This window comes from Mauremys mutica, chromosome 8 (genome assembly GCF_020497125.1).
Source record: "Mauremys mutica isolate MM-2020 ecotype Southern chromosome 8, ASM2049712v1, whole genome shotgun sequence".
Lineage (NCBI taxonomy): Eukaryota > Metazoa > Chordata > Testudines > Geoemydidae > Mauremys > Mauremys mutica.
In genome coordinates, this window is record NC_059079.1 from 109,631,281 (window position 1) to 109,649,010 (window position 17,730).

General features: G+C 54.6%; 1 protein-coding gene across 7 annotated transcripts; it reads left to right on the forward strand.

The window, feature by feature from the left end:
* Positions 1-10: 10 nt before the first annotated feature.
* SIMC1 (SUMO interacting motifs containing 1) lies at positions 11-15,604 on the forward strand. Of its 7 annotated transcripts, none has more exons than XM_045028560.1 (10): positions 11-463; positions 5,829-6,572; positions 8,164-8,393; positions 9,204-9,273; positions 10,241-10,389; positions 11,023-11,214; positions 11,878-12,006; positions 13,565-13,721; positions 14,096-14,180; positions 15,169-15,602. In XM_045028560.1, exons 1-10 carry the CDS (start codon positions 422-424, stop codon positions 15,387-15,389), a joined length of 2,019 nt encoding a protein of 672 aa, XP_044884495.1. In that variant the 5' UTR covers positions 11-421; the 3' UTR covers positions 15,390-15,602. The 7 variants fall into 7 exon arrangements, with proteins under 7 accessions (XP_044884495.1, XP_044884492.1, XP_044884494.1 ...); XM_045028557.1 differs by lacking the exon at positions 11-463 and adding an exon at positions 4,467-4,601 and having other exon boundaries at positions 15,169-15,603; XM_045028559.1 differs by lacking the exon at positions 11-463 and adding an exon at positions 4,467-4,601 and having other exon boundaries at positions 10,277-10,389; positions 15,169-15,603.
* Positions 15,605-17,730: the final 2,126 nt, after the last annotated feature.

Consider the following 17,730-nt stretch of genomic DNA (forward strand, 5'->3'; position numbering starts at 1 on the left):
CCGCTGTAGCCGTGTACGTCCGGGGCGAGGGTCACGGGCTGGAAGGCGACGGCTGTGGGGTCCCGCCGCGCCCCGTGGATCCGGCAGCGCTGGCCCCGCCCATGTGGCGGGGGCACGTTCCGGGCGTGCGGGGCTCCCGGGGACGGCGGCAGCGGCTGAGTCACAGCGGGGGTTGGGCCCCAGACGTGACTGGCCAGCGCGCGGCTCGGACCTCCCGCCCCGGGAGCAGGCGGGGCTTGCCCGGAACCGCTCGTTTCCCTCCGCCGCCCCGGCGCCCAGGAGAGTCTGGGGGGGCGAGGAGGCAGCGGCGGGCTCGCCGGACGCCGGTAGCTGACGGCATCTGAGCAGCAGCAGCAGCAGCAGCAGAGCGCGACACGCACCCGCGCCGGCCGACAGCCTGGGGAGCGGGCGGAGAGGTGGGATGGTGCCGGCGTTCGGGCCGCGGCCTGGCACCTGTGCGCAGGTCAGAACCCCGGTTTGTTTTTACTAGGACTTGTCTGTGCCCAGCCAGAGGTGTCGTTCTTCCGCTCCGCTCCCATTAGGCCTCAGCCGGAGCGTTGTGTCCAGGTCTGGGTGCCGCATTTCAGGAAGGATGTGGACAAATTGGAGAGAGAGAGTCCAGAGAAGAGCAACAAAAATGATGAAAGGGCTAGAAAACGGCCTATGAGGGAAGATTAAAAAAAATTGGGTTTGTTTAGTCTGGAGAAGAGAAGACTGAGAGGGGACGTGATAGCAGTTTACAAATACATGAAAGGTTGTTACAAGGAGGAGGGAGAAAAATTGTTCTTTTTAACCTCTGAGGGCAGGACAAGCAATGGGCTTAAATTGCAGCAAGGATGGTTTAGGTTGGAGATTAGGAAAAACTTCCTAACTGTCAGGGTGGTTAAGCACTGGAATAAACTGCCTAGGGAGGTTGTGGAATCTCCTTCATTGGGGATTTTTAACAGCAGGTTGGACAAACACCTGTCAGGGATGGCCTAGATCAGTGGTCCCCAACCTTTTTGTGACCAGTAGCACATTCATGTTTTCAGAAGAGCGTGGCGGGTGCTAACAATTTTTCAAGGCTTATTTTATATTTGTACATTAAATAATACAAAAAACATATTTAAAATTACATAATATATGAATCCATAAAATAAAAAGGTAATTTTACATGTAAAAGTTATTAAATAAATTATTCGGCAATTACTCTTTCATCTTACCATGTGAATTTGCTCTTTATCTCCCTGTAAGAAAAATTAAGGAGTTTTTACAAAATAAATATCATAAACAGTTTTCATCGTATATATTTTAAAAAAGTAAAACATTGTTGAACTGCTGGTCCAAATATATTTATTATTCTTACTTTAACATAGCCAGTTATGGTTAATTAAAAATATTCTTTGTATTGTTACTTGTATCTGGATTTCAATAAAGAAACAAAAATATGAAAAATGTTAAACACAAGTTAATCATACATGCTCATCAGCACTTAATGGAAAATAGGTATCATTAATTCACGTGGTTTTTCTAATAAAGTCAGTGTGATTTTTGGCACTACATTTCTTCAGCCAATTTTTCATAGTTGGGAGAGTAGGATGATATTCCCATTCATAAGCAATCATCAGGATGGGCATCTGTAAGCTGAGATCTGTATTTTGATTTTTACGATGGTCATTGTTGAAAACAGAACTTCGCATAGATAAGCGGAACCAAAATAAGACTTTATTTTGTATGCTACATATTTTAAGGCAGGAAACTTTTTTCGGTCAACCAGATTCCAAAAGTTTTCATCTGTTGTGCAGGATTTTAGAACAATATCATTTTGAAGGTCCAAAATCTCCAGTTCCACGTCTTCTGTTATTACTTGAATGAGACTCGCAATTGATGTAGCCATTTCTATTACCTCTATTTGACAAGTAAAAGGATTCACAAGAAAGGCAACTATAGGCTCAATGATGCTGAACTGTTGAAATCTCTTTTCAAATTGTTCTAGAAATGTTTGAATGTGGATAACAAATGGTGATGGGTTAAAATCACTGTCGCATACCATTTCCTTCATACTTGGGAAATGTACGAGAGACTTCGTCTTCATATGTGACATCCACAAGATCAGTTTTGCTTGAATGATTTTACAGAACCTATCATTTGAGCCACATGTTTGTCTTTTCCCTGGAGCTCAAGATTTAAAATGTTCAATTTGTCAGTGATGTCGGCAAGAAAAGCAAAGTCCATGAACCAGCTGGAGTCTTCTAGTTGCTCAAAGTTCTGATTTGTGGACTTCAGAAATTCTTTGATCTCTTCAGTTAGGCTTAAAAAACGTGCAAGAACTTTACCTTTGCTCAGCCATCGTACTTCTGTGTGCAAGATAAGATCAGGTTGTTTATCATCATCTTCCAACAAGGCCTTAAAAAGTCGGTGTTGCAAAGGTTTCGCTCGAATAGAGTTAATTATTTTAATAACATTCATGACATGTTGAAAAGAAAGAACTTTGAAGCACAAAGTTTCTTGGTGGATAATGCAATGAAAAGACAAAGTTCAGAAAGGATTCATTCTTCTTACAGAGTGCAGTGAATCCACTGACGGTGCCTATCATTGCTGGTGCCCCATCAGTGGTGATCGCAGACAGCTTGTGTAGTGGCACACTAATTGATGTTGCGTGTGATTTGAATAAATTATTGATGTCCTTACCCTTTGTTCGCCGTCTCATAGGCAATACTTTTAGTAACTCTTCTTTTACGGTGAAGTCACTAAATACCATCCTCACCATAACTGCCAACTGAGCTGTATCCGATATGTCTGTTGACTCATCAAATTGCAGTGAAAACCAATCACATATTTCCAAGTCATCCTTTAGCTGAGTTTGCTTGTCACTTGAAATTGCATGTATTCTCCTCGTAACTGTTGTCTGATAACTGCAAGTCTTGTATTGCTGACAAAATTTCACCCTTGTTAGGAAATCCTTGAAACAGACAATCAGCATCAGTCAAAAATGCTTCCTTCAACAATTTTCCATCTTGAAAGGGTTTTTTCTTCTTTGCGAGCAGATGAGCAATTTTAAAGGAAGCAATAGTAGCACCTTTAGACTTTACCATGTGTTTAGTGAAAACAGATAGGCTTGATGTGAGTTGATTAATTTTATTCTTTCTCAACTCAGATTTAAGTGGATGGCTAATGTCAAAAGAGCTGTGATTAGTTTGGAAATGGCATTTGACATTGTTTATTCAGCACTGCAACAGCACCCCTGCATAATAAGCAGACACATTTCCCTTTATTTTCAATAAAACAATAGGATTCTTCCCACTCTGCATTGAAATAATACGTACATTGTCTTTTATTTGAACCATTCATTTTGGGGCAAAGTGTTAAAAAAATAATAAATTGCAAAGCACAAGAAAACAGCAGTATCAGTGCAGTGCAAGAATACCCAGCTCCAGGCACCAGTGGAGCAAGCACATGCCTGGGGCAGCACATGCTACAGGGTGGCATTCCGTCCGTTCTTTTTATTATTATTATTATTATTATTTTGGCGACAGTTCTGGGCAGCACAGAGGTGAAGCCGGAGAGAAGCCGTGATGACAGAGAACACCAGTGCCCACAGCCTGCAGCCCCGGATTTCTCTGTCCCTGATAGGCACGGGACCGTGGCTTCTCTCCAACTTAAGCCGCAGCCCTGCGCCTGCCTAGGACCAAGAACAGCGGCGCCCACAGCCTGCAGCCCCGGGGCCACAGCTTCTCTCCCCTGCTGAGCATTAGGCGGCCCCTGCACCTGCCGAGAACAGAGAACACCGCGCCCGCAGCCTGAGTTCTCTATTGCTGTTAGGCATGGGGTTGTGGCTTCTCTCCCCTACCGGGCACTAGACGGGAAGAACATAAATGCCCCGGTGGGCACCATGGCATTGGGGACCACTGGTCTAGATAGTCCTGCTATGAGTGCAGGGGACTGGACTAAATGACCTCTCGAGGTCCCTTTCAGTTCTATGATTCTATATAGGATGATCAGCTGGAAGGAGGGGGCTGCTGGACTGGGGAGGGCGAGCAGCCTAAGCCCCTGGGGATTGGGACAGAGCCAGATGGACTTGGGTGGAGACTTTCCAGGCTTGAGGGCCCTAAGGACTTCCTGTGCTGGGATCAGACATTCAATAAACCCTTCTGTTTTACACTGGCAGAGAGTCAGTGCAGGCTAGAGATTGGGGATGCATTGTTCCCTCTGGTTGTGGAGGTCTCATGGGTCCAGAGAGTGAGTGGACTCCCGAGGAGGCCCCTGGCGAGAGGCAGGCTCGCAGGTGCAATCCCAAGAGGCGGTGAGGCCAGAGGACCAAACCCCGGGGAGAGAGTGCAACCTTCACGGAAGGCTGTGATGCTCACGGGGGTTTCTCCCGGGGCCACATGACAAGGGGCTCAGGAGCAGCATTAGGAAACCAGCCCCCCAGATCTCACTGATGCGGATGTGGGTCTTTCAGGGCGGTGCCAGGGACTCGGTTGTCGTTGCTGGGCTGGCAGATGTCCTGCAACAGCCAGGGCTGTTCTAGCCCAGCCGGGGAGCCCAGGCGCTGGGGCGCTCAGCGGAGACGGGGCGGGAGAGGTCGTGCTGTCACGCCAGGGTGCCCCAGGCGCTGTGTGGTGAGCAGGGGCGGGGGGGCCCCTAAGGTGCCGCACTGCAAAGGGCCAAGCGTGGTGCCCCCCCCCCCGCAATCCCCTGGCAGGGCAGGCGCGCGCCCGAGAGGCCCAGCAGGCGGGGGCGCGCGCAGGCCCCGCCCATCGGCGCGGCGGGGGCGGAGCCCGAGGCCGGGCGGGGAGCGGGCTATGGCCGAGGCCGTTATCCTCCTCAGCGACTCGGGCTCGGAGGGCGGCCGCTCCCCGCCCCGCCCGAAGAGGCGGCGGCGGCTGCCCCGGCGGCGCGCGGTGAGTCACCGGGGCCCCGGCACCCGGCCACAGAGATGGCGGCGCTTCCGGCCGCGGGCGGGCCGGGGGGGGGTCCGGACCCCGCCCCCCCCCGGGAACCCCGGTCCAACCGCGGGGCAGGGCAGGAGCTGCTACCCAACGGGGGCCGGGCCGGGCCGGGCGCGGGGGCGCTTTGTGTTTTCTCCACTGAAACCAGCCGCGCAGCAACACCCATCGCCCCAAACCCGCGTTTGTCACCCCAAAAGCGTCAGTACAACCCCCCCCCCCACTCCGCCGCTCCCTGTGGGGCGCCGGCCCGTTCCTGCCCCTGCAGCCCGGCCCCAGGCCCACCTGCCAGCCGGTGCCGCAGCTCGCTAGAGTTGTCAACTTTCTACTTGCACAGAAACCAGCCCCTGCAGCCCGGGGCCTCAGGGCTGGCTCGGCAGGCGGAGCCCTGGCGGAGCTGTGTGGGGGGAGAGCTGGGGGCCCTGCTCCCCCGCGGCAGGAGCGGGCCCTGGCGCTGAGCTCCGCAGTGGCTGACAGCAGCAAAGAGCTGGCCCCCCGCTCGGGTTCGGGGCAGGGCCTGGTTCGCGGCTCGCACGCTGCCTGGCAGCCCCTTTGCCCGTCAGGGAGGGGCAGGGTTTGCCCCAGGAATTAGGGCAAGGAGGGCCCCCGCCAGGCTAGGCTTTTCCGAGCCCAATTCAGACGGTTGCTTTACGCTGCTGGAGGCCGGGCGGCAGGTTTGTAACCCAAGCAGGGGGTGGACATTGCTTGCCTTTGCCGCTGGCTTTCTGTGCACCATGCGTAAGTCCTGTCCCCATGCCTCGTGCGATCCCGTGGGGCTGATAGGGGTGCCCCACCTCCCCAAGGTCCCGCAGCCGGGGAAGGGGGGAGCCCAGCCCATGAACTCCTAGTGCCAGCAGCACTAACAGCTGTCTGTCTGTCTGTCTGTCTGTCCGTCCCCAGGAGGTCATTGATCTAACCGGGGAGGATGTGCCTTCGGAAGCAGCAGCGCAGGAGGACTTCATTGTGATCGACTTGACTGAAGTGGAGGAGGAGCGTCCAGCCGACTTCCCGCGGGGTGATGCTGGCGCTGCTGCCGGCATGGAGTGTGCGTCGCCTCCCAGCCTCCCCGCCCTCGTGGACATAAAGCGTGAAAGGAAAGAGGTGGCCGACCAAGGCCTTGGGGCCCCCTGGGACGGAGCCCACGAAGAGACAAAGGGCAGCCACTTGGCAGGCTGCTTCTCCCCCGTCTCTGTCTGCGACCCTGAGCTCAGCAGCAGCACCACCACTATTAACAGTGACCTGGGCTCCTTGGCCAGCCTCCTGCTGGACTCGGACGTGTTCTCCTGCTCTCCAGCTAGCAGCGACAGCAGCAGCAGCAGGAGGACATCCTGGGACTGCTCCGCCACAGAATCTCACAGTACCTGCCAGCAAAGGGAAGACCCGGAACACCTCCCCACCTCCCCTGCTCAGAGACGGTCCTCAGGTCTCTCCAGCTGCCCCCCAGCAAGCACCCCCAGGTCTCCAGAGCAGCCTTTGCTGGAGACAAGTAACTCAGTGCTGACTGCAGGGAAGCAGAAGCCCCCCGAGCCAGCCAAACTGCAGCCTGTCAATAAGGCCTGGCTGCATAAACTGCGGTACTTCAGGAGGACTCCGGTGCATCACCTTTTCCTCCAGGGAGTGGTGCAGGATGAGGAATCCCGCCAGGTAACCTACTGAGATCACCCCACATCCCTGCCCAGGGCCAGTCATGGGCTCAAGCACAGGGGTGCTGAGAAGGTGCCACCCCTTCTCAAAGCGGGGCCTCTCTCCTACATGGAGGGTGATGCCCTGTGCGCGCCCTCGGCATTTCCCTTCAGCCAGGCATACTGGGCTTGAGGAACACGGCTCAAAGGTCCCATCCAGCAGCAAGGCAGAACCCAGGGGATTGCAAGCATTCTGGGGGGGCTACTAATGACTCGAGGGTTTGGGTCCCCACCTCTGCAATGCAGCCTGGAGGGAGCTCTGCTCTGCTTCCTCTTCTGCCCTTGGTTTTTTCCTGTCCTTTCCTCTGGCTGCCTTCTTCCCTCTTGCCCCTCTCTGAATCCCCCCCACGTAGCTCTGCTCCATGCTCAGCCCTTGCTCTGGCTTTGTTCAGACAATGGTCTTGGTCCAGTGGGAGGGGCCAGCCTGCTGTCCTTGCTCCTGCATGCAGACGCAGGGACCTCTCAGCAGAGTGGTCGGTGGGCCAGGGCAGCCGTAGGGAGCGCTAATCCCATTGCTGTAGCACTGCAAATAACTTACGGCACCCAGGCCAAGCAGACAGGCCCCCGTCACCCCCTGCTGGACCAGCCTGTGAAATCCGCCTTCCTAATTGGGTTTCATTAGGTGAAAAAGCCCTTCAGGCCCAGTTAGGGAAGTGCCTGGCTAGCCAGGAACCGAGCAGCATGTTGCCACAGGCCAGCAAAAGCCTGTTAAGATGGCCCCTTGTGCCTGTGTGGCAGAGCAGCGCAGCTCCTGCAGGTTTGGAGGGGAGGGGGCTTATGCAGGCCAAGCCATTCCATGGTCCTCAGGGCCTGGCAGACCCAGAACCAGGAAGTGCCTGTGCTACCCAAGGGCCCGAGATGCATTTCTTTCAGCTCCCAGAAATGGATGTTCAGCGATTTCACTGCATGGAGATTGGGGGGTTGTGTGACTGTAACCCTGGCGACAGCCTGGCCATGTGAGCGTGCAGTGAAAGCACAGCTGTCTTTGGGTGACAGCGATCTCCCCAAGGCCCACTGCAGGGTGTGACAGGCCTTCAGCTGCACCCTTCATGAGTCTTGGTGCTGCTCCGACACATACTGAACAGAGAGTGCATAACACTGCTCCTTGGTCTGGGTAGTTGTCCAAAGCTAGCCCCACCTTGGTGACTGGCACAGCCCCCTGCTACGGATCCTTCCCTTTCTCATGCTGCCGAGAGCCACCATGGTTATGGAGATTTCCTGGCTAAGAGACCCCTGTAGCAGCAAAAGTTCTAGAGCGGCCCCCAGAGTCCTAAATCAATTGTAACTTTAGGGTAAGGCTACAACTGATCTAAGCCTAAGGCCTATTTTAGTGCTGGTGAACACCACCACCAGCTCTGCTTATCAGCACGGACCAAGCACAACAACAGTGCACCTGTTTGTAAATTTAAAGGCAATGCAAATTAGTCCCAGCCTTGACTCATGGCAAGCGGTGTATGGGGTTCCCAGTTTCACCAATGAGCTCTCCAGCTGGGGGTTCTTTGTCCCTTCACATACCTTGCAAACCTGGTTGTACTCTCTTATCGTCTTGACAGAACGCACACCTGAGGACACAGCCCATCTCCAGCAGAAAATTGAGCATGGTATCCACCACCATGGAGGAGAACTTCCCCAAGGGCACCCTGCAGTTCCTAATGGACTTCGTGTCCTGCCACCATTACCCTCCAAAGGAGATTGTGTCCCATGTGGTCAGGAATATCCTGCTGAGCTCAGAGACTGGGGAGATGCTGAAGGATGCCTACATGCTGCTGATGAAAATTCAAATGTATGTGTTGTATTTGCCTGGGTACCACCTGCCCTATGCTGCCTAGCTGGGGAGCATGCTTCCCCCTTATGGTGCTGGCCCACCTGGTCTCTATGGCAGGCAGAGGTCTCCTTTTCAGCACCATGGCTAAGATGTCCTGTTAGAGGCTAATGCCCCTGCACGGTGGCTGGTACACAGATAGCCCTGCTGCACGTGACCTTGGGGGATTGGAGGCTACTGGCTGGTTCTACATTCTAAATAGCCAGAAATATAGCTGTGGGGAGGGGACAGCGTGACCAGCAGGAGGTGCTAGGTAAAATGGGCTTTGGGAAAGTGGCTCTAATGCTGGCTTGTCTGACGCAGAGGTGAGGGGGTTACAACTCTTTGCTTCCAGGTGGAGATGACCAGGCCATGCACATCAGTGCAGTGAGTCCATATGGTAAGGTACCATCCCTGAACTCCAAGCTAGTCCATTGTTCTGGACGGGACACTGCAGGTTTCTCCACAACCAGAGTTGAAGTCCTTAGGGGTCCTAAACCTGTAGAATCTGTCGCCCAAGGATCAGTAGTGTCAATGACCTCCCGAGCATGCAAGCTGCTTGGCCAGGCTGTTCTACACAGCCACGGGCGCACAGGGAGAAAATCAGGGAAATCAGAGCTGGAGGACACCGCAGTACTAGGGTGACCAGCATGGTGTAAAAACCTGGGGCGACAGGGTTACAGCAAGTGACTTGGCAGCAGGGCGTCGCTTTGCCTTTCGCCCAGGCTCGTTGTCCCACTGAAGACAGGCAAGCAATTCAGTAACCTACTGTAAATACCTGTGTCATTTCAGCCTTCATCCGGCCACCACCACAATGGTGGGATGGGACTGGGAGCTGCTACGGTATGTCATGGAAGAACAGGTACAGTCACTGTGTCCCGTGTGGGCGCAGGGCAGGGGCAGTTGCCATGTATTTTTCTTGGACAGACGGTAGGGTCACACTGAATTTCACAAGCCCTCGCTGTGCAGCAAGGGGTACGTTGCTGGAGCACCCTGCCTCCTTGCAGCTGGCGAGGGCTATTTCAACCAGCAAAGAGCAGCCTTTGGCTCTCAGCATCTACAGCAAGGCCCTGTCAGAGAGACCCCTGCCTCCTCCAGCACCTGCAGGAAATCCAGTGAGCCCAGAGCAGGCTAGCCAGACGAGTCCTACCCCGCACCACATTGGCAACTTGCCCAGGGCCTCGGGCTTCCGCTAATTGACATTGAAAGCTCAGAGCGCAGCAATCCTTAGTTCCTTCATTGAGGTGCAGCCCACGCTGCGTGTGGGTCCTGGCAACACTTCGTCTTCCTCCTGCGTGCCTGCTGGCTCAGACAGCTGTGGAGCAATGCAGGGTGGGGACCGGGCAGCAGCGACCAGCAGCACAGAATGCTGCAGCCCACACTGACGCCCCAGGGACGGGCGGTTTGAGCAGGGCCTGAGTCCAGTCTCTGAGCTAGTCACAACTCTGCCAGTGACTCGCTGAGTGAGCTCAGGCCCGGCCCTGTGCTCTCTGGACCAGTCCCCAGCTGGTGAAGAGGGTAATGGGGCTACAGAGGTCCCAGGGGCTGTGTTTGGAGCTCCTCAGCGAGGTGATGGAACCTTCTCAGCTCAGCCACGTCCCCCTCGGGGCTGCTCCTTGGGCCAGCCAGGCAAGGCACATCCTACTTGAGGACTAACTACCTTGGCCTTCTTGCTTGAGCATATGTACTCGCCCCCCTCAGTCTCTTCCTGGCTTCTGCCCCCAACCTTTGAGGCACCTAGAGTTCCCCTCACCTGCTGAGCCCATCATATTGACAGGCTTGACATGCTCACGCCCAGGCGCCAGTTCTGACTCGCTCTGGGCCCGCAGGAGGAGATGCTCCCAGGGCGCTTTCTGTTCCTGCAGTATGTGGTGCAGACCCTGGAGGATGATTTCCAGCTGAACCTGAGGCTGCGCTTCCTGCAGAAATCCATTGCCAAGGAGGTGCTTTCCTGTGACCGGTGCTTCAGCAATGTCAAGTAAGGCACGCTCCCTGCGGCCCAGCTGTAAGGCAGGGGCACTAAGAAACCAGTTCTCCCAGGCCTCAGTGCTACGGTGTAAACACCTCCTTACTTCCCAGAGAGCTGGGGGGCCAGAGATCATGTACCTGGCCCAGGGGGGAGGTTCATGTCAACAGCTGCTGGGAGGTGACGGGAAATGCTGTGCACTCAGCCCGGCCTGCTTTTTCCCCCAAGGAACTGGGAAACAAACAGCCCTGAGAACAGGAGGAATTCGTGTTGCACTGCTGGTGCCACAGGATTTATAAATTGCTGTGTGGTTCCCACCCTCAGTGAGGATCTCAAATGTGTTTTTTAATTGGAGATATACCTATCTCCTAGAACTGGAAGGGACCTTGAAAGGTCATTGAGTCCAGCCCCCTGCCTTCACTAGCAGGATCAAGTACTGATTTTTGCCCCAGATCAAAGTGGCCCCCTCAAGGATTGAACTCACAACCCTGGGTTTAGCAGGCCAATGCTCAAACCACTGAGCTATCCCTCCCCCCCATGTCCCACACGTGGTCTGTCCTTCTGTTCCAAGTGGAGCAAGGGTTCTGAATGTGCGGCTGGAAAGCCAGGCCCTCGTCCTAACTAACATTCATGTTTCCATCCCAGGGAGGTGATCGAGTGGCTGGTTGCTGCTATTACTGGACTTGGATTTTCCCAGCCCCGAAAGCAGCAGCAGAAAGCACCATGTCCCTCATCAGGGGCTGACTGTAGCATCTCCTCCCCTGGGCCAGACTCAGCACAGAACGACAGTGAAACTGGGCAGGCAGAGGCTGTCCTACCGGCTTTCCTTTCCCAAAAGTAAGCCAAGGAGGCGTTGACGTTGTCACTAGAGGCAACAGAGCTGGGCTCCTCTCAAACTCAGAGAGACATAAGTTAGCAAATGGCTCTAGTAAAGAAAGCCCAGTGGTGCTTACAGCATGGGTGCCCTGCTTGCCAGCAGCTTAGGTTCAACCTGGCCACGTTTCCGCCCCACTGTACCAGATCCTAGCACCTGACTGGAGGGGAGTCACTTGTGCAGCAGGGAGTCTGCCCTGCCTCAGACTGGCCCCAGGAAACCATCTGACAATCATACGCTGGGGCAGGAAGCCCGTTGCTAGAGCAAACAGGATGGCAGGAGCAGCAGCAATGCAGGCTTCACCCTGCTGCCCTGCCAACGTGCCTCACGCCTGACCTGGAGGAACCTCAGCCCTTACCTCTGCGTCCGAGGACGCTAGACAAAGCAGTGCTTTGTGCAAGACACCCCATGTCAGCTAGAAACGGGGCTGAGCCCACCTACTCAATCCCCATAGGCCAGTGACAGTCCAGTGCTACCACGTTTACACGGTCTGCTGAAGCAGAGCTTGACTCTTATTCCCTAGATTCTCTGAGTGGGGAAGAGGCACATGCTGTTATCCTTCAGACACTGGCAGATGCATTGGGAAGAAGCCCTACCTGCTGCCTAACTCTTGTTCTCTGGCCTAGGGTGGTGCTGCTTCTCCAGAGGATGCTGTCCATAGCCGTAGAGGTGGACAGGTCTCCCAACTGTAGCAGCAATAAGATCGCCGATGTGATATTTCCGTACTTGGTGAACATTCCTCTCAGGAGCCAAAGGTGGGAGAACGACCCATATTGTTCCTTCTTGCTGGGGCTGGTTTGATTCCAGTGCTTACCCCCAAACCCAGCTGCAGCTCACAGCTTAGCTAATTGGAACACATGCCAATTTGCCACAGCCTCTGCCCTGCGGGGAGGGGCAGAATAGTGCCTCGCAGGTGAAGCAGTGGCCAGCCGGAGGGACTTAGAAAGACTGGGGTGGACAGAACACAGCTGATTTTGATAATCACACCCAGCATCTGATGGGGGGGAGGGGATACTCACCCTGACTTCACCAATAAGAGCAAGTGTCATGTATGGGGGCAGAGATCAGTGCAGCACCTAAAGCTGTAGGTCGACCCATTTCAATTTCCCTGTGTAAAAGAGGGGTAAAGCCTAGGCTCCACGGTCCTGTCTACACTATGGTTTCAGCCAGCCAATCAACTCCTACTTTCCTGACCCCCTATGGACACAGCTGAGTCTCCGAGAACCAGGCTAAGCAGACTCAGTGCCTTCCACAGACTAGAGCCCAGCTGTTCTCCAAGTAAGTGTTCTAGGAAACCCTGCCAAGGAACACTCTTGGCGCTACCACTGTTCCAGCTGTAGTGTAGGTAAGACTCTGGGTCTCCATCTACCTACCCCTGAAAGCATGTTAGGGACTCGCTCAGAGCACAGTCAAACCTCACTTCCAGCATGCAGGGTTGAGAGGACTTCAGCACGTTAACCCTGAACATCCGACCAACCCTCTCCCCCTTGTTCTCATGGGACCTTAAGGGTGCTGCCACCCCTCAGCAGCTCTTCCCCTCCTTTCAGTAATCAGTGATGAGGCAGCCTCCAGCTGGCTTTCCTGCGGGAGGAGTGTCTAGCCAGGAAAGACATTGGCACTTCCCTGTCAACTTTGCTGCTCCAGCACCAAGCAAAGTAACATGGGGGCCCTGGGAGAGTGCTCCATGCACTTAGTTCTGGCTAAAAGCCTCCCTTCTTCTGGTGCAAACCCCACAGTGAAGAAAAAAAAAGAAAAGAAAAGTAAGAACGCTTGGTTGTGGCATGAACTGCAGCGAGCACGAGCGGCAGGGCAGCCACAGCATGGTTCTGCAATCTTTCATTCTGCTGGGGGCGCCAGTGGTCCCAGCACTGCTCCGCTGGAGGTGAGCACAGTCCAGGGACAATGCTTACCGGCATTGCTGTGGGACTCGACCCTGCAGGACGTACTTGTGGCTTCAGGCTGGTACTTCACCCAGTCTCATGCTGCAGTCGGCAAGGGCAGACTCCTGCCCAGCCTGCTTTGCTGGCTGAAGGGAAGCGGAGAAGCTGGTTTCACAGGCTGTCCTGACCTTGAGTAAACATGGGCTGATCCTAATGAAGTGAACAGCGGGGGCAGGATGAGTGTCTTGGTAATTAGACTGGCTGCCATGCTTGCCCTGAAAATGGAGTTCCATTGCTGCAGCTGCCTTCCCTCTCATCTCCGTGCCAGTATCCCCTCCGCACGCTTAGCCTTGTGCTGGGCTAGGGGCTGCAAGAGCAGGGGCTCGTGGCTCAGAGGCTGCCTTCGCCTGTGCTTCCCTCTCCTTTCTTCCAGGGAGGCCTTTTTAAACAGCATGGAGAGCCAGCTGCTGCGCTGCAAAGTGCTGGAGCTCCTGTTCCACCACAGCTGTGACATGCCAGCCTCTCTGCCCTTGTCTCTGAGCAAGATCCTGTATTTCCTGGGCCGCCATTCTCTGCGGCTGCAGTATCAGGTATGTGCCCTGCTCTCCTCTCCAGGGCCACCCAGAGGATTCAGGGGGGCTGGGGCCGGCAGCAGGTCCCGGGGCAGAAGGACCCCCTGCCGCAGGTCTTCGGGGCACGTCGCCGGCGGGTCCCGGGGCGGAAGGACCCCCCGCCGCCGAATTGCCGCCGAAGACCCGGAGCGGAAGAAGCTCTGGGGGCCCGGGCCCCGTGAGGGTTTTCCGGGGCCCACAGAGCAAGTGAAGGATCCTGCTCCAGGGGCCCCGTAAAACTCTTGTGGGGGCCCCTGCGAGGCCTGGGGCAAATTGCCCCACTTGCCCCCCGGGCAGCCCTGCTGCTCTCTTAGAGACCCCTCCTGGTAATCAAATGTCTGCTCTTTGCACAGGACCACGAAGTAACATGGCAGAGATGGGATGAGATGCTTCAGCACTTGATTTTACTGTTAACAAGTTACCGCACTGTTGTGCTGGGTAAGCAGCCTCTGGCAATGGCCCGTTAGCCTGGCCCAGCCGTAGCGTATAATCTGGCCTACTGTGATTCTAGCTCCACTTGGTCAGACCACCCCTTGGCCCCCTCCACACCGAAGCAGCTGCAATCTCACTTTTCAGTTCCAGAAAGCTGCTGCATCTCAGACTGGGCTCTGGCTGTTGGGAGAGGCTGAGAGTACAGGAAAAACCACACCGGGCTCATCTCCAAGGGAGCAATCCACCCTATGCCACCAAAGTCAAGCTCCCAAGAATTAGCCTATCCCGAAGGGTTTGTGGCACAATGCGTTCCTAGTTATTCTGTAAAGGACTCAACCTGCAGTGCCCTCCCTGGGCAACCCTCTGGGCGGTGTGCAAGCCAGCTGTGCAGAAAGCCTGGGCTGCTGGGAGAAAGCTCACCAGCTCAGATGGGGAGACACTAGGTTAATCTGGAAACAATGGGGGCACCATCATGTGGCTTAGGATCTAAAATCTGATTTTTGGGAGCATTACAAAGGCCTCTTCCCTGCTAGGAAACTGCTTGACCATACTTCCCCTCCACACTGTCACCTCTGCATACACACCCACATGTGTAGTAACGATTCAACCTGACGCCACCTACACCCCCCCTCCCGCCCCCTTGGCCCTAGCCTCCCAGACCAGAGACTTTTCCAAGCAGGTTAGGCAGCTGGCAAGCAGGAGAGTCCTTTGAAAGTGAAAGAGGGGAGGTTTAAAGCCGCTGTGGTGTTGGAACTCTCCCCAGCTTTGCAGAAAACTAGGCTGCTCTGAGTTGGGGGATGGGACATTCCAACTGAAAATCAGCCTCCCATGGAGGCTCCTAGCATAACCCTGGGGTGCCTGCCACTCTTCCGACTGGTGCTGTGCAATCGCTCTTCACCAAGGGGCGTGTACTGACTTCACAGCTGTGGGGTCAGACACGGCCCAGTAGGCCCCTGGTGCTAACAAGCTGACTTACCAGCATTTCCTTCTGCAGAGCACTTAAGAAGTTCACTCATTGAGCGGATGGATTTAATTATTTCAAATGCCAAACCCCAGCTCCAGGATAACGACATCACCACCACTGTGGACATTGAGTTGCACGTCAAGGACTACAGCAGCCGGCTGCTGCAGATCCTGGGAAAGTCGCTTCCCCCACAGATCACGGACAAGGTGTGCGCGCTTGAAGCGCTGCTGCTCACCACCGCTACCACCTGACAGAAGGATGCTTCCAGAGGAGCTAGCTTTCAGTGCCAAGCAACAGCCTGGTCAAACATCAGTTGCCCCCTATTCAGTTCTGTTCATACAGTTGTTGTGTAGACCTAGGAGTCTCATTCCCTCCTCTGAAATCTGCTTCTCCTTGTACAACCTGTGTATAGATTTTTTTTAAATTAAATTAAATTTTCCTGGTTGATGAGGTTCTTTCCTCAAGCTACCAGTAACAATCTAGCCAGAGCTCAGCTTCTGAGCCCTGCAGCTGTACCCAGAAGATAGCACCACCTGAGAAAGTGCTGGTTGTCCTACTCTGAAGGGGGAGGTACTCGAAGAAGCTTGCATAGTTCAGCGTTAGCTGCTCTCCAAGTCAGGCAAGAGCTTGGGTGGGCAGGGTATGGAAATAGCACAAGAATGGGAGGTGCTGCAGCCTGAACGTCTTCCAGCAGCAGCTGTATTTTGGTTCCTGTCGTACACTTAGCACTGTGGTAGCTGACCATGAAAGCTCTAACAGAAGTGCTGTCACTCTTGCAGAGCCATTCCTTTAGCAGGCTGCTCCTATCCAGCTGGGTGATCACTGTGTCCTGGATCTTGCTGCTCCACTCTATAGACCCAAGGTGGCCAAACTTACTGACCCTCCAAGCCAGACTATAATCTTCAGAAGTTCGAGAGCCAGACGCACCTGCCAGGGCTCAGAGCTTCTCCCCTGTGGCAGCCCCAGCAGGCACATCCCATGGGGCTGTAACCCCTAGCCCCACCCCCTCCCTGCTGGACAGAAGCCCCTAGCTCCCCCCCCACCCGGTCTGATAGGTGGAGAATGGGGGGGGGAGGGGGCACTCCGCAAGTCACACTTTAAAAGAGCCACATGTGGCTGGAGAGCGGTGGTTTGGCCACCTCCACTAAAGACATTAGTAAAGTAGCATCTCACTGATTGGAAGCTTTTCCTATCAACCCTCTATCCCTACATAGTACAGCAGAGTTCTCAAAACAGGCCAGAGCAGTTTCCAATATGTCCTGCCCACTGGAGGAAGCCACACCTCCCTCAGGGTCACCTCTGCTTCAGAGAAGCTAGTTCTGGGCTGCAGTACTCAGCTAGCTAGCTGTCTTGTAGCCACAAGTCCTGCGCTGACAATAACGGCTGAGCATAGGATGCAAGTTTGTTAGGCAGCTGGGGTTTCGGACTAAAGCATCAGATAAAGCAAATTGGCGACAAACTAGTTACAATATACTTCCTCTAGAGAGGAGCTAACCTAGAAAGCAATACCGAGTGGGGAAAATTCTTCCTTCCCCCGCCCCCTTTCACAGTGGCTTTATCCCTTGCAGTCAAGGAGTCAGGCAGCACACCTTGCTCTGAAGTGGTGGAGGCAGACCCAGGAACTAGGGGGGGAGAGACTGGACAGTTTAGTGTTTCAGAACAATCTGTGTGCCTCCCTCACACTCCTATGGCCCCACTATCCTATCTGAACACCTCCCCCCCAAGGGATTTATCCTCATAACACCCTGTGATGCAGTGTGCAAATGCCACACTGGGACAGAAGGGGTTCAAGGACTATACTGGGCCCCTCCAGCCCTGCTGAGCATGCTCTAACTGGAGACAGCGTTGAAAAGGGGTCCACCTGCCCAGCACCCAGCTCAGAGGGGCAGGCCGGGGAGGAGTGCAGAGCTACCCTGCAGGCTCCTGCCAAAGGGGACAGATTGTGTGTTGAACCCAGCTTGGGCTGACTGGTTTGGGTCCTTTTTACTTATTGGGACCAGAAGCGCAGAGAGCGGCACTGGGAAGTGAGCCAGGAAGGGTAACACAGAAGGTCCATATCCCCCCCCATCAACACTGCTGACCCTCCTAGGCCATGGGGCAGAGTGGGCAGCCCCAGGCTCCCCTAGCACTGCCCCATCCCCCAGGTGAGTGACACTAACCACTGAACCACCCAGCCCACCAAGGACCCTACTACAACCCCTCTACAGCAGGGGACACTGGTGCCATTTTCTTTTTGCACGACAGCCCTGGTCAACATGCAGCCATACCAGTCACATTTCACCTTCCAGTTCTCACACACTAAAAGGACAGCAAGCAGCCGCCGCTGTGTTTTCTTACCTACCATGCAGTGACTGGGCTGTAGACACAGGTGCTCTCGCCCCTCAGAGGCGGGGCGCTAATAAGGGGGCTACGAGCCTGCCTTTTAGGGACCTGGGCTTGCCAGTTCTGAAGAGTAGGTTAAGGGCAGGAGTGGTACCTGAAGCCCTGTGAGGCTGTTCCAATAGAAATGTACGGGTTTTTACATTGGGCTGTGGTGAATGATCTGCAGAAATAAGCCCCTGCACCAGAGACAATGGATGTGTCAACAGTACT